A 14,455-nucleotide genomic window follows, 5' to 3' on the forward strand; every position below is an offset into this window, starting at 1 on the left:
ACACACAGAGGCAGGTCCAGGATTCATGGGGAGCTTATACAATGTGAGGAGACCCTTCCTAAGAGAAAGCAAGTTTTCGATACAGAATTAGATCCAGGCTGTTAGAAGGGCCCGTGTGAGGGCCTGAGCCTAAGCTTGGTGTGCTTCACAGTTAATGCACCACTGTCCCCAAGTGGCTAACATCCTCACTTTCCCAAGTAATGACATCGAGGCTCAGAGAAGTTAAATAACTTACCCAGAATCAAAAAGCTTGCAGATGGTAAGGCCAGGATTGAATACAGCGTGTCTGACTTCAAATCTCAAGTATTTGTCTGTGCTCATGTGGCTTCTAACAAAAATAAAACTCCTTTACAAAGCCTAACTACATCCCAAGAAAATTACCTGTTTTCCCTAATAATTCTTATAAGCTTTCTATTCTCTGGACTTGTTATTATCCCCATTTCCCGACAGGGAAACCCAGAATCAAGGAAGGCTCAGTTCAGCACCTGGCCCAAGGTGACCCAGCTAGTACACGGTAGAGCCAGGACTCATGTCTAGGGGTCCTTACTCTGTCCCACCATCCCATGCTACCACACCACAGGTGACCCAGGAGAAGAGAATGGTATTGATGGTAATGCGTGACCCCCGGCGGACTTTCAATATTCCTGTCCGCCAAAACTAGCCCTATCATTTAATTTCATATGCTGCTTTGTTCAGTGTTCCTTCATGGGGCTGGGCAATTCTGAAAGTCTACTTCCTCTGTTCTACAATTTATTAGTCTGATCAGAGTCCATTCCTCACAAATAAAACCACATAAAAAGGCCAATCACCAAATATCAATGCAAACTCAAGGCCCAGGCAGGCTGCCTCATGGCCACCTTCCTACCTGCCCACGAAATGGAGACCCACAGAGCATCTAAGGGCTGGTAATACCTGAGACACCTGGGAGACCACTCATCTCATGGGGCTTTCCTGAAACAGCCTCTTAAAGCCACACAAGAAGACTCACATACTGACTATAAGTGGATTACTTAACTCTGGTCATCCAAGCAAGAGTCCATATCCTTAAACAATCTTGCCATGGATTTGCAGATGGCCAGGAGTGGGGCAGATTATATTTGGTTTTTCCTTTGCACATGGCTGCTCAGGAAAAACACTGGTCTTTGGGAAGCTCAGACGGTGAGCTTCATCTTCCCATAATAATGTGAACTTTAAAATTAATTAGCTTACTGTGACTTTTTAATTTATCTTTAACTTCCAGATTTCAAGTAATTGATGGCTTTTGGGAACCTCTATTAAAGGAATATGTCTGTTGCCACCTGAAGGAGACAACTCGACTAATAGGGAGTTCAGTGATCAAACTGGCTTTTTCATCCAGGCAACAGCAAATACAAACCACTGGGAGAGATTAAGCACCAGGCTATGGGTGCTAACAAGAAAGGCTGCAACAATGGTTTCTTTTTTTTAAAGAAAAAGTGATCCCAGTATCTCTCTTTTGTTCCTCTTTCCACACAGATTGGTGGATGTGGGTGAAAGGAAAGAGCATTGGTAAAGTCAAGTGACTCAGAAGTCTCCTAAAATGACCAGCTCTAAAAAATATATAAATACATTTTTAAAAGACCAGCTCTCCAGCCCACTCATGTAGTGTAACAGGCAGGTTCCGATTCTTTCCAGAATCTAAATGCATCCTTGTCTGAGGCTTACGGTTGTTTCCAGAAGAGCACGAATCCAGGGTGAGACAAAGCAATACACACTGCTGGTATGAGACAGCACATGTTCCGTCAGAGGGACACCAGCACAGAGTGGATGGGCTGAAATGTCCCCCGGCCCAGAGGCCCGGCCTGGCTAGTCCGGGAGGCAGGAACACAACAGACCGCGCCCTTCCCGCATCCCCTGCCCTTCCCGCATCCCCTGCCCGCACCACTTCCAGGGCCATGCAGGCAGCCGACAAACCTGCCTCGTTGCGGCGTTTTCCATTTAGTCTTGTTTTTTCATTACGTGGAAGGGAGATCTGTTTGGGCCCAACAGAGACTGAGGCATAGGAGGGCGTGGAAGGGGAGGCGATGGCAGAACGCAGAAGGGCGCCTCTCCCCCGCCGTGGGCCCGCGCGCGTCAGCCCCGAGCCGACCAGCCGCAACGGGAGCTCCGGCCGGACGGTCGCGAGCTGCGGGGGGCCCTGCACGGGGTTCGGCAGTCGGGGCGGGGGTGGGGCGGGGCTGGGGCGGGGGCGGGCCGTGTCCGCCAGCACCGGGGCGCAGGCCTGAGCGCGCAAACACACTCACACTCACCCACACTCACGCGCGCACACGCACACGCACACGCAGCCCGGCCGCCTCACCTTCTCGATGGTCTGGTCCACGGCCTTCTGGAAGACCCGGGCCACCAGCAGCGCGATGCTGGTCACCAGCAGGAGCAGGGACAGGGTCCCGACCGTGTAGAAGCAGCACCTGCCCATCCCGCGCGCTCCCGGCCGGGCCCCGCCGGCCCGCGACCGCCCTCGCAGGAGGGAGGGAGGGACGGAGGGACGGACGGAGGGACGGACGGAGGGAGGGACAGGCCTCCGCCGCCACGGCCCGCACCGCCCGCTCCGGTTCCGGTTTCCCCGCTCGGCAGGCGGGCCCCGCCGCGCTCAGCCCGCCCGAGACTCGCCGCAGCCCCGGGAGGCGGGGCGGGGGCCGAGCCGCAGTCATGTGCCCGCGGCCGCCGGGCCCTCCCCGGGCGGCCCCGCCTGCGGCCCGGACTCTCCCGCGCAGGCCCCGGCAGCCCCGGAGGAGGCTCGGGGTCCCCGCGCGTTCCCGCGTCCGCTGCGCCGCTGGGGGCTGCGGGGCCGGGGCGGGGCCGGGGAGGGGGAGGAGGAGGAGGAGGAGGAGGAGGAGGAGGAGGAGGGGGAGGAGGGGGAGGAGGGGGAGGAGGGGGAGGAGGAGGAGGTGAAGGAGGAGGAGGAGGTGGAGGAGGTGGAGGAGGAGGAGGTGGAGGTGGAGGAGGTGGAGGAGGAGGAGGTGGAGGTGGAGGAGGACGTGGTGGAGGTGGAGGAGGTGGAGGAGGTGGAGGAGGAGGTGGTGGAGGAGGAGGTGGTGGAGGAGGAGGTGGTGGAGGAGGAGGTGGAGGAGGAGGAGGTGGAGGAGGAGGAGGTGGAGGAGGAGGAGGAGGAGGAGGTGGTGGAGGAGGAGGTGGTGGAGGAGGAGGTGGTGGAGGAGGAGGAGGTGGAGGAGGAGGAGGTGGAGGAGGAGGAGGTGGTGGAGGAGGAGGTGGAGGAGGAGGAGGTGGAGGAGGAGGAGGTGGAGGAGGAGGAGGTGGTGGAGGAGGAGGTGGTGGAGGAGGAGGAGGTGGTGGAGGAGGAGGAGGTGGAGGAGGAGGAGGAGGAGGAGGTGGAGGAGGAGGAGGAGGTGGAGGAGGAGGAGGAGGGGAAGGAGGAGGAGGGGAAGGAGGTGGAGGAATAGGAGGAGGACGCACCCCGCCCTGGACGAGCGCACCTGCTCGCGGGGACACGGTCACACGGTCGCCGCACACCGTGACCCGAGCTTTCCGGGGTCCGGGGCGCAGGCCGAGATCCGTGCCCACACGCGTGTCCCCCGGCCTCGGAGGATGCGTAAGGGAATGAGGGACGGAGCGGGCGGCACTGCAAGGGGAGGACAGTGCTCAGTCGTTGGGGATGAAAGAAGAATAGAAACAGAAAAGAAGGAAGTTCTTTGGCTTCGAGGATCGGGCGTGCGGGACACTGGGAGGGGGGGGTGTCGAGGCTTAAAGGCTCTTGGTGCCCGCGGGAGAGCTGGGACCTTCTCCCTGGCCGCGAGGCTCGGTAAGAAGCGTGAGCAGGTGGTAGCGACTGTTCCCAGCTGCTGTGCTCACCACTGCGGCCCAGGCCAACACACTGGAGCCGCACAGGGACGCAGCATTAGTGGAGCGGATGTCAACCATATACTGGCCTTTGGTCAGGCGCTTACACCCACCCATTTTCTTTCTTTCTTTCTTTTTCTTTCTTTCTTTCTTTCTTTCTTTCTTTCTTTCTTTTTTTAATTTTAATTTATTTATGATGGTCACAGAGAGAGAGAGGCAGAGACACAGGCAGAGGGAGAAGCAGGCTCCAGGCAGGGAGCCCGACGTGGGACTCGATCCCGGGTCTCCAGGATTAAGATCTGGAGGCGCCAAACCACTGCACCACCCAGGGATCCCCACACACGCATGTTCCTAGGGCAGCCCTGAGACCTTGTGGCTATTTGTCCCCCACCCCCACCCCACCCCCGAAAGCAGTGCTGGCAGGAACACTATGCAAAAGACTGATGTGGAAACACACACAGGAAGCTGGACCTGGGGCGCAGACGTGAGCTATGGAGAGAAGCAAGAAGGACCGCTGAGCAGAAGGAAGCTTCCTATAGGACAGTGCAACTCTCAGAAAGTTCAGCGAGGCTGCGGGTGGCAGGGCAGTCCTCAAGCCACGGTCTGCCCCAGGAGTCAGGCATCTCCCAGAAACAGACCTCTTACTTAGTCGGGGGATGGGAGCAGCCCCAGCCAAACGGCCTCTGCCCCGGGCTGGGAGTGGCTATCAGAGGACAGACCTCAGATCTCAGTCCCCGGGACAGATCCATTGGTCAGTTATGCTCTGCACTGGAAGATCTGAGAGTTGCCTTTTCTGAGTCACTCTAGTGCTATCATTCCCTTTTGACACATGAAACCATGGCTCTGGAAGGTAAGTAACCTAAGAAGCTCAACCAGTTGCTGAATGGTGGATCCTGCTGGAACAGGAATGCAGGCCTAGTGTCCTCCAAAGCCCCTGCTTTTTCTACCTTTGTGCATTCCTGCCTCCCAGGGCCATCAATGAGAATCTGCAGACAGGGAGTTCAGTGGGGAGACTTTGCTAAGGACTCAGAGAGATGCCTTTAAAACGGTGGCAGATTCCTTGACACTCCTATTGAGAGGTGGGATCTATACATTTACCTTTGAATTTGGGCTGGATTTAGTGACTTGTTAAACCAATAAAATATGGTAGAAATCATATATCTGGGAACTTCTAAAGTCAGATCACAAATGCCTTGCAGTTTCTTTCCGCCTGGTACATCTGGAAATTGTTGTTCTTGGAGCCCTGAGCCACCTTTCAGTCTAGCTACACTGAGATCTCTATGCTAGAGAACACAGGAGAGACAGTAGGGAGATGACCTGAGCCTGCAGGAAGAGACGTGTACCGCCAGGCCGTTGCTGGCCCCAGCCATCTGAGTCATGGGCCCCAGAAATATGGAGCAAAGTGGTCCTTGCCTTACCCTGCCTGAAATGCAAAATAAAGGACGGTTGTTGTCTTAATCCACTAAGGTTTAGCCTAGCATGTTGCTCAGTTTTGGATAACTGGAACAGATTGCAAGGGCAAGACTAAACCTGGGACATAGACAGTGACGGTGGTGCCTGCTCTCAGCTCCACCAGCAGCAGCCCAGGGAGGCTAGAGAGGAGGGTGGGAGGTGGTCTGGAATGATTCAACTCTCCCAAGCCTCACGGTCACAGTACTTGGGTGGTCCCTGGTCTTCATGTACCCACAATCAGCAGTCTTTCCCTACCTCTACTCCTGCCATGGTAACGCTTTATTCTGCTCCCATCTCTGCTTTAGAGTCCTCCTATCTACCTTAGCTCTCCCTGTGCCCCACTTTGGTTAAGAGACCGTGCTAGCCCACTAACCTTTGCTCGTCCCCTTCCTAGGCAATAGTTGGGATCCTCTGCAAATATGAGTGTGTCCTCTCCCTCATTATCTAGAAAAAAGGGAGGGGGGGCATCTGGGTGGCTCAGTTAAGCATCCACCTTCCACTCAGGTCATGATCTCAGGGTCGTCCTGGGATTGAGCCCGGCATCTGTCTCCCTGCTCAAGGGGGAGTCTGCTTCTACTTCTCCCTCTGCCCCTCCCCTAGTTCATGCTTGCTCTCTCTCTCTCTCTCTCAAATAAATAAATAAAATCTTAAAAAAAAAAACCTGGAAAAAAGATTTGGTAACCTTCCTTCCTGACGGTTTGGCTCCCAGCAGTTCATGCTCAAATTGAACACTTCCTCCCCTGTATCCCAGCTAAGACTGGATTTTCTGTTCGCTAGCTCTGTTCTCGAGAGCAAACACCACAAGTAACACCCACTCCAGCCCTGAGCCACAAATCCCAGTGCAGTCTTCCTTTTCATTATTCACTGAGGTCCTTTTTGCCTATTGTCTGAGTCACTAGGGGAGTAATAGAGAATGTGGATGGAGAGATGGGCCTAGATTTGAGAAATACATCTCGGTGTGGGGAGAACTCCTGAACGTGAGTTTCCCACTCCGTTGCCCTCAGTTTACCTTCTCTTTGAGGCTCTCTCACTCAGGCACAGCATGCCATTGTTTCCACTATGTCAGGCGATTGGTAAGCAGCTTCCCCTTTAAAACTTTGGTCCAGACTAGACAAAAACCTCTTTCTTGGTTCCTCTTAGCACAGCTGACCAGACTAGCATTTAAAAAATGCTCTAAACACTAAGAACAAAAAGGACCTAATTACAGAAAATATAAACAGCTTAAAAATAAAGAACACATGCTCCCCAAATAACAGTCTGTGATCCCACAGTAATTTCTGTCATATCATAAAGAGCTGATGCAGCTTTTTGGCACCTGGCCTAGCTGGGTTCTATCTTTTTCTCCACCCATGGAAGCTACAGATAGGGACTATGCCCCAAACCCCCACATTCTCATACAAGCATCCTCCTTATTTCTGGTCTAAATAAGACATGTCACCACTACTGCTAATTGGCATTAAGTCTTGTGTGTGTGTGTGTGTGTGTGTGTGTGTGCCCGCGCTCTAGAATGATTTCACTCTACAGATGAGACTCAACTCTACATATAAGGAGTGGTGGCTACATAACAGGTATGAAGACTAATAACCCACCCTCTGCTCCATAATCACTCTCTAGAGGGTCAGATGGTGTGGGAGGAGATAACTGCTGCTACTAGTTAGATGGGGAGACTGATGCCCTGGCAGGGAGACAATCAGCAATCTTCCTAGTTACCTTTCTATACCTAAAATCAGAAGAATAGGAACTTGAGAAGAACAAGTGCCCTTATGAATGAATGACTGTTGGCGCCTGCTGCAAATCTCACAGTCAAGACTCAGGAAGAGAAAAACTAAATAAATAAAATCCTTTTAAAAAATAAAGCACCTCGGTGGCTCAGTCAGTTAGCATCCACCTTTGGCTCAGGTCATGATCTCAGGGTCCTGGGATGGAGCCCCACATTGGGCTCCCTGCTCAGTGGGGAGCCTGCTTCTCCCTCTCCTTCCACCCTTCTCCCTGCTCATGTTCTCTTTCAAATAAATAAACACAATCTTAGGGATCCCTGGGTGGCGCAGCGGTTTGGCGCCTGCCTTTGGCCCAGGGTGCGATCCTGGAGACCCGGGATCGAATCCCACGTCGGGCTCCCGGTGCATGGAGCCTGCTTCTTCCTCTGCCTATGTCTCTGCCTCTCTCTCTCTCTCTCTCTGTGACTATCATAAATAAATTAAAAAAAAATTTAAACACAATCTTAGAAAGAAAAAGAAAGAAAGAAAGAAAGAAAGAAAGAAAGAAAGGAAGGAAGGAAGGGAGAGAGAAAGAAAGAACACTACAACTTTTACAGGAATGATAGACAATCTCCAAACATGACTGTCAACAACCCTTTGTAGACTCCTGCTGCCCCTGGAATCCATGGTGGAGTTTATTCTCTACCTCTTAAGTCCTGGCTCGCTTTGTGACATGCTTCAACCCATAGAATGGGATAGAACTGAGGACAGCATACCAATTCCCAATCTAGGCTTTAAAAGGCCTGGCAGCCCCTTCCTTTACCTTCTTGCAATCCAACTCCCATGGTGGAAGCATGGATTAGACTACTGGGTGATGAGAGGCCACCTGGAGAGAGACTCTGAAGAATGAGAGGCCATGAGGGATGTCATAGCCCATCTAAACCTCCCGATGAATACAGCCATATGCTACATGGAACAGAGATGACAAGCTGTCTCTGCAGAGTCCTATCCCAACTGCACCATGGTGAGCAAATAAATGGTTGTGTGTTAAGCTACTCAGTTTGGGGGCAGTTTGTTAGGTCATGATAGATAAAGGAAACACCATTTTTTGTCATTTATTAATTATTTAATATTCTGGAAGCCTAAAAAAAGAATGGAAATGGCCCTAGGCCTTCCTTACATTGTGTAGGCCTGACTCCCAGAGATTTCTTGGTTTTCTTACCGTTATTCGAAGTCAATCTATACTCTAGTGATTTGATATTTGTTTTTTCTAAATGTCTGTGGAGTATCCTTAACCCTGAGCAATGAATGATTCATAAGAAAAAAGTTCTGCCTCCCTTCTTCTGATCTTACCAGTCACCCCAAATTTCTAATACTTCCAGAATTTCTTCATGAGACAAGTTACAGCCCGCTGGACTAGAGCTTCTTCATCATTTGTACCACCTGCTCTGAGCATGCCAGAGCAGAAGGAATCTGTGAAGCTGTCCATGGGCCCTTCTGCTACCTCTTCCCACCAGGAACCTTGTTTTGTTTTGTTTGTTTGTTTTTTTAATTTTTTATTTATTTATGATAGTCACACAGAGAGAGAGAGACAGACAGAGACACAGGCAGAGGGAGAAGCAGGCTCCATGCACCGGGAGCCCGACGTGGGACTCGATCCAGGGTCTCCAGGATCGCACCCTGGGCCAAAGGCAGGCGCCAAACCGCCGAGACACCCAGGGATCCCTGGTTTTGGTTTTTATTCAGCTTGGGGTTGTGCAGAAATAAGAATCCCCCTCTCCAAACCTATATTTCTTTTCCTGCTCCTCTAAGAATGCAGTGTTTTCGAAATTTAACAACTGGGAAGCTACAATCTATTTGCTTAGTTCTCTTCCCTCAGTGAAGCCACAGGCATCTCCTCTTTTGACAGAATGTGTGTGTGTGTGCAGTGGCGGTGGTGGTGGGGAGCATGAGGAGACAGAGGAGCAAGGAGGAGAAAAGAAATAATGGGCAAGAAATGGTTAATATGTCAGCAATATCATCTGCTGCTTGTACATGTGCTAAGCGGTGTGCTAGACACTGGACCTGCATTACTTCATGTGCATACTCACAGTGCCCTATAAAGTAAATAGTATATCTCAATTTTATTTATTTATTTATTTAGAAGATTTTATTTATTTATTCATGAGAGACACAGAGAGGGAGACAGAGACACAGGCAGAGGGAGGAGCAGGCTCCCTACAGGGAGCCCGATGTGGGACTTGATCCCAGGACCCCAGGATCACGACCTGAGCCGGAGGCAGGCACTCAACCGCTGAGCTACCCAGCGTCCCTATATCTCAATTTTAAAAAGGACACTGAAGCACGGAGAGGTCGATAAAGTAGTTCAAAGTCACATGAGCTGTAAGAAGCAAAGCTAGTGCTGAAACCCAAGTCCCTCAGACATTTAAGCCAGGGTCTTAGCCACTTAACTCCTCCTGGGTTAGGACTTCTAGCCTCGGGTGTTCTGAGAGCAAAAGGAAGGCAGTGACGATTGAGAGAGAAAGAAGAAGAAAGAAAGAAAGAAAGAAAGAAAGAAAGAAAGAAAGAAAGAAAGAAAGAAAGAAAGAAAGAAAGAAAGAAAGAAAGAAAGAAAGAAAGAAAGAAAGAAAGAAAGAAAGAGAGAGAAAGAAAGAAGAAAGAAAAAGAAAGAAAGAAAGAAAGAAAGAAAGAAAGAAAGAAAGAAAGAAAGAAAGAAAAGGAGAGGAGAGGAGAGGAGAGGAGAGGAGAGGAGAGGAGAGGAGAGGAGAGGAGAGGAGAGGAGAGGAGAGGAAAGCTGTGATAGTACGAACATTGTCAGTGACATGGGCAACTAGGAAGGGCAGTGGAGTTGGCATTAGCTATTTGACAGAGAGAATATTTCTGCCTGCCTGGACTTGATGTTGGACCGGAATGGCAAGCCAGGAATGAGCTGCAGGTTCCCCTCAGCCTCAAGGTAGCTGAAAATACAGTGTCCAATGTATGCCTTGTTGTGAAATGTATTCTAATCTGCTCTCACTTGAGGTAGTTTGATGGTACTTTCTAGAAGCAAATAAAGTCTGTTGTGTTTATTTGTTTTAAATCTTTTTTTAAAAATGTATTTATTTATTTATTTATTTGAGAGGAGAGAGTGCGCCCACACACAGGGATGGGGCAGAGGGAGAGTAGCAATGCTCAAGCAGACTCCCCATGGAGCACAGATCCTGACCTGGGGCTCCATCCCAGGACCCTGAAATCATGACCCCAGCAGAAACCAAGAGCCGGATGCCCAACTGACTGAGCCAGCCAGGTGCCCCTTGAGTCGTGTTTACATACCGTTAGACTCAGTGTGGCGTATTATAAAATATCAGGGCTAAATAAGCAACCCGGGTGCTTACCGTTATTATTTTATGATTTAGTTCATGGGTAGAGGTTGTTTTAAATGAAGAAATCAAGTTTACTCAATATCTATCTCTGGGTGGAGGTAGGGGACGGGGATGGGGACAAGGGGCCGGTGGAGAGTGCAGAGGGAACTTCTGCCTGTCGAGGACCCTGAAAGGTAGAAAGGAAGTGACTGGCTGAACTGGAGACGGGGCTGTGGAAACGGCTGGCAGTGGAGGTCAAGGTGCTAGATTCTGGAAAGGGTAAAAATAAGACCTGTCCCTCACCTCTTACTAGTGCCACATTCCCTGAACCTCTTTGAAATTATTACCCGGAAGCCTCCTGTGTGAATACAATGCCAAAAAAGATTATTTGGTTAACTTTACAACTATTGGTTTAGAGACATTTCCATTCCTTGATCAATAACGAACTCTCTCTTTTTAGCCTCAGTGAAAAATATTTTTAGAATATTCATGACCAGGGATTGCTTCGACTGCATTGCAATCTATCTTGAGCAGCACTGTTTTCCTACATTTCTAATCAAGCCAGAGGAGACATTGGTACCCACCAATAATGCTTTTTGCAAAAGTTAAACATAGCCTTACCATATGTTCTAGAAATTCCACTCCTAATTTATACTGAAAAGGATTGAAACACGTACTCAAATAAATATTTGCACATAAATATTCATAGCAATACTATTCACAATAGCCAAAGGGCAAAGCAACCTAAATGTCTTAGTTGATGAACGGATAAATAAAATGTGTTATATAAATACGGTGGAATATTATTCAGCCCCAGAAAGGAATGAGGTACTGATGCATGCTACAACATGGATGAATCTTGAAAAATGGTATGCTAAGTAAAAGAAGAGAAATACAAAGGTCATATATTGTACAATTCCTTTATGTGAAATATCCAGAATAAGTCAATCCATAGACATAGAAAAGAGATTGGTAACTGTCAGGGGCAGGGGCAGGAAACAGTAAGGAGTGACCACTTGAGGGGCACAGGATATTCTGGGGGAAGATGATGAAGTTTTGGAACAAGAGACAGATGGTTATCGAATAACAATGTGATTATACTGAGGTCATTGAATTGTGCCCTTTAAAATGGTTACTTTTATGTCCTGTGAATTGCACTTCAGTAAAAAAATACAAATCATATTGGAATTTTATAAGAAGATGGGAGAATATATGATGGGAGAAAGAGATGTATAGATATCAAATACTCCCAAGGGTTTTTTCTTTTTCCTTCTCATGTACCATTTGATTTGAGCAATAATCTCTCCTGAAATAAGATCTTTTGAAAATTCAGTGATGGTAAAACAATTCTAGAAAGTTCTAGCACTTTTTTTCCCCAGGGAGAAGATAAAAGGGATAACAAGTTATAAGTACATTCTTTTTTTTTTTTCCCCTAAAGTACAGGCAATGCTGCAGCAGACAAAGCTGTACATGCCTCCTTAAGCACATATGTGTGTGCAAGGTTCGCAGGTGTCAAGTTTATTTTTATTTTTTTTAAAGATTTGATTTATTCATGAGAGACACATAGAGAGAGAAAGGCAGAGACACAGGCAGAGGGAGAAGCAGGCTCCACGCAGAGAGCCCGACCCAGGACTCAATCCCTGGGCTGAAGGCAGCGCTAAACCACTGAGCCACCCGGGCTGCCCCTCCTCTCAACTCTCCTTATCTCCTCATAGGAGACTGCGTTCCCACAGGCCCCAAGGTCCCCGGGTACAGGGCAGCTGGCACTTCTAATCAGCAACTACAAAGAGCCAAAACCCTAGGGTGCCTGGCTGGCTCAGTCAGTAAAGCATGCTACTCTTGATCTTGGGGTTGGGAGTTTGAGCCCCACATTGAGGGTAGAGATTAATTAATAATAAAACTTTAAAAAGAGGGACACACACACACACACACACACACACAGAACCCTAAACCTAGAATGCCTGGCATCATGCAATGTGTTTACTCCCTTACAAACAAGGCCTCTTCCTCACACTTGTTCTGCAGAAAGGGAAATTTATTCTGGTGGTGAGGGGACTGGGTGGGGGTAGAGAAAGAAGGAGTAGTGGTGAAAAGCTTTCTTCTCCAAAACAGAACCCGCACACTGTCTACCTGCCTTGACCCTGGTGTTGTGAGTTCTTTTTTTCACCACTAAAACTTATTCTTTTTTTTTTTTTTTTTTTTTTTTTTTTAGATTTTATTTATTTATTCATGAGACACACTTGGGAGAGAGAGAAGCAGGCTCCCCATAGGGAGCCCAATCCCAGGATCCTGGGATCACAACTTGAGCCAAAGTCAGACACTCAACCACTGAGCCACCCAGGCACAGTGGCCCCAAAATTTATTCTTAAACTTATGCCAGGTGATATTATGGAATTAGTTCCAAACTCTTTAACAATAGATGACAGCATTCACATCACAAAACTCCAGGGATCATCTCTCTTATCACAGGTTTTTTCCCTTCTCACCTGCCCCCAACTCCAGGTCTGTCTTGTTGGGGCCTCTCAGGTCCTGTGTGATCACCAGATTCTCTAGGAGGTCTACAGGTCCTTTTCTTGCTAATGTTGGAAGCTTCTCAAAGTCTCCATTTACTCCTGGTGACTGGCTGGCTCAGTTGGAAGAACATGTGACTCTTTATCTCAGACGTGTGAGTTTGAGCCCCATGTAGGGTGTAGAGTTTATTTAAATATAAAATCTTTTTTAAAAATTCTCTATTTATTCTATCTTATCAAAAGTTAAATATTACCTGCTATATAGCAGGCTCTGTTTCAAGGGCGTTACAGATATTAATAATTTTTTGAAGGGCTGGACAGGGGAAGCAACCCCACTTGTTCATGGATATTTCCATCACGGAAGACAAAAGCCTTAGCTGAGAAGTTGGTTTGGGTTTCAGTCAGGAAGAATTCCAAACTGAAGCTCAGGAGAAAGGCAAGTAGGAGGTTCCAGGTGAAGGCTGATGCAGGGAAGTGGACCCTCTAAGTGTGAGGGCTGTCCGGTAGGATCAGACTTGGACATGTAGATGCCTCAGACTCACAATAATTTTGCACCCCTTCAAAACCACGATTTTACAGATTTGTTCAAGATCGAATATAAGGCTTTGTGGGGACTGGTGGCAGAGGTCAGCCTCTTTCTATATCCAGCTCTAGGACCATATTTGCATATGCATTCAATATTAAGAAAAAAATCCCATAGTTGTTAGTGAAACCAACCTCCTTGGAAGCAATTTTTTTTAACTCCAACCTGGTCTTTGGGGGTCTCATCTCCAACCTAAAGTGGCTTGTCCAAGTGTTCCCATAACACATATAGTGCTTTGCCTGAAAAGGGGTTTCAGTAAACAAAATTCTTTCCATCTTGGTACATTTCCAGTTTTAGGTAATTTGCATTCTGGGAATGGCTCGGTAACCTGCCCCTTATCTGGTTCTACTGTGCCAGAAGTCAAATTTTGGGGAGAATTCATCAGAAATGGGCTGGGTCCTGTTAGAAGACAGCAGAATCCTATATGAACCAGAATTAGAATCATCAGTCCAGACTCAGAGCAGAGTGTTCCAGCCCTGGGGCCCTCTGGGAAAGACTAGGCATCGGTTTCTAATTGCCCCAAGGCCCTGTGGTTTCCTCCTGTGGCCTTTCAGCTGGCTTCCCCAGTTCCCAGTTCAGATCTCTTTCCTGTCTCATCTTCCTCCTTGCCATACCCTTCACTCTTTTTCTCTGATTTCTTGTTACTCAAAGTGAGATCCCAGAACAGGCAGCATCAGAACCATCTGGAAGAGCTTGTTAGATATAGAGAAGCTCAGGCCCCAGTCTGTACCAACTGAACCAGAATTTGCATTTGAACCAGAACTATCTCATCTATGGGCATGTTAAAGGTTAAGAGGCACAAGGTTAGACCATAGTCCTTCAAGGCTGGGTCATGACCTTGCTTTTGATAGTCTTCCTTTGATGAACCTTAGAATTGGTCTTCACACTTGCCACCACCCCGGCATGTTCCCCCTCGCCCCCACCCCCACCCTGTCATGTGCATTTAAAGACAGTGTTCCCGGCCTACTCTGCACGCCCAGGGTCTTTCCGGACCACTGAAGATCAGCACTTCCTGAAGCATTCAGGCTTGATCTTGGGATGACGACTGGCCCTGAC

General features: G+C 48.7%; 1 protein-coding gene across 3 annotated transcripts in view; it reads right to left on the minus strand.

Moving 5' to 3' along the window:
• SCARB2 (scavenger receptor class B member 2) overlaps window positions 1-2,570 on the minus strand; it is a 75,321-nt gene extending 72,751 nt beyond the window's left edge. For 2 of the 3 annotated variants that reach the window (XM_077882527.1, XM_077882526.1), the window contains exon 1: window positions 2,318-2,570. In XM_077882527.1, the coding sequence (XP_077738653.1) occupies window positions 2,318-2,434 (117 nt within the window). In that variant the 5' untranslated portion in view covers window positions 2,435-2,570. Of the gene's footprint in view, window positions 1-1,932; window positions 2,126-2,317 lie in introns of those variants that run through there. The other variant, XM_077882528.1, reaches the window with a different exon arrangement.
• Between the last annotated feature and the right edge of the window lie 11,885 nt (window positions 2,571-14,455).

Source organism: Canis aureus, chromosome 33 (genome assembly GCF_053574225.1).
Source record: "Canis aureus isolate CA01 chromosome 33, VMU_Caureus_v.1.0, whole genome shotgun sequence".
Classification (NCBI taxonomy): Eukaryota; Metazoa; Chordata; class Mammalia; order Carnivora; family Canidae; genus Canis; species Canis aureus.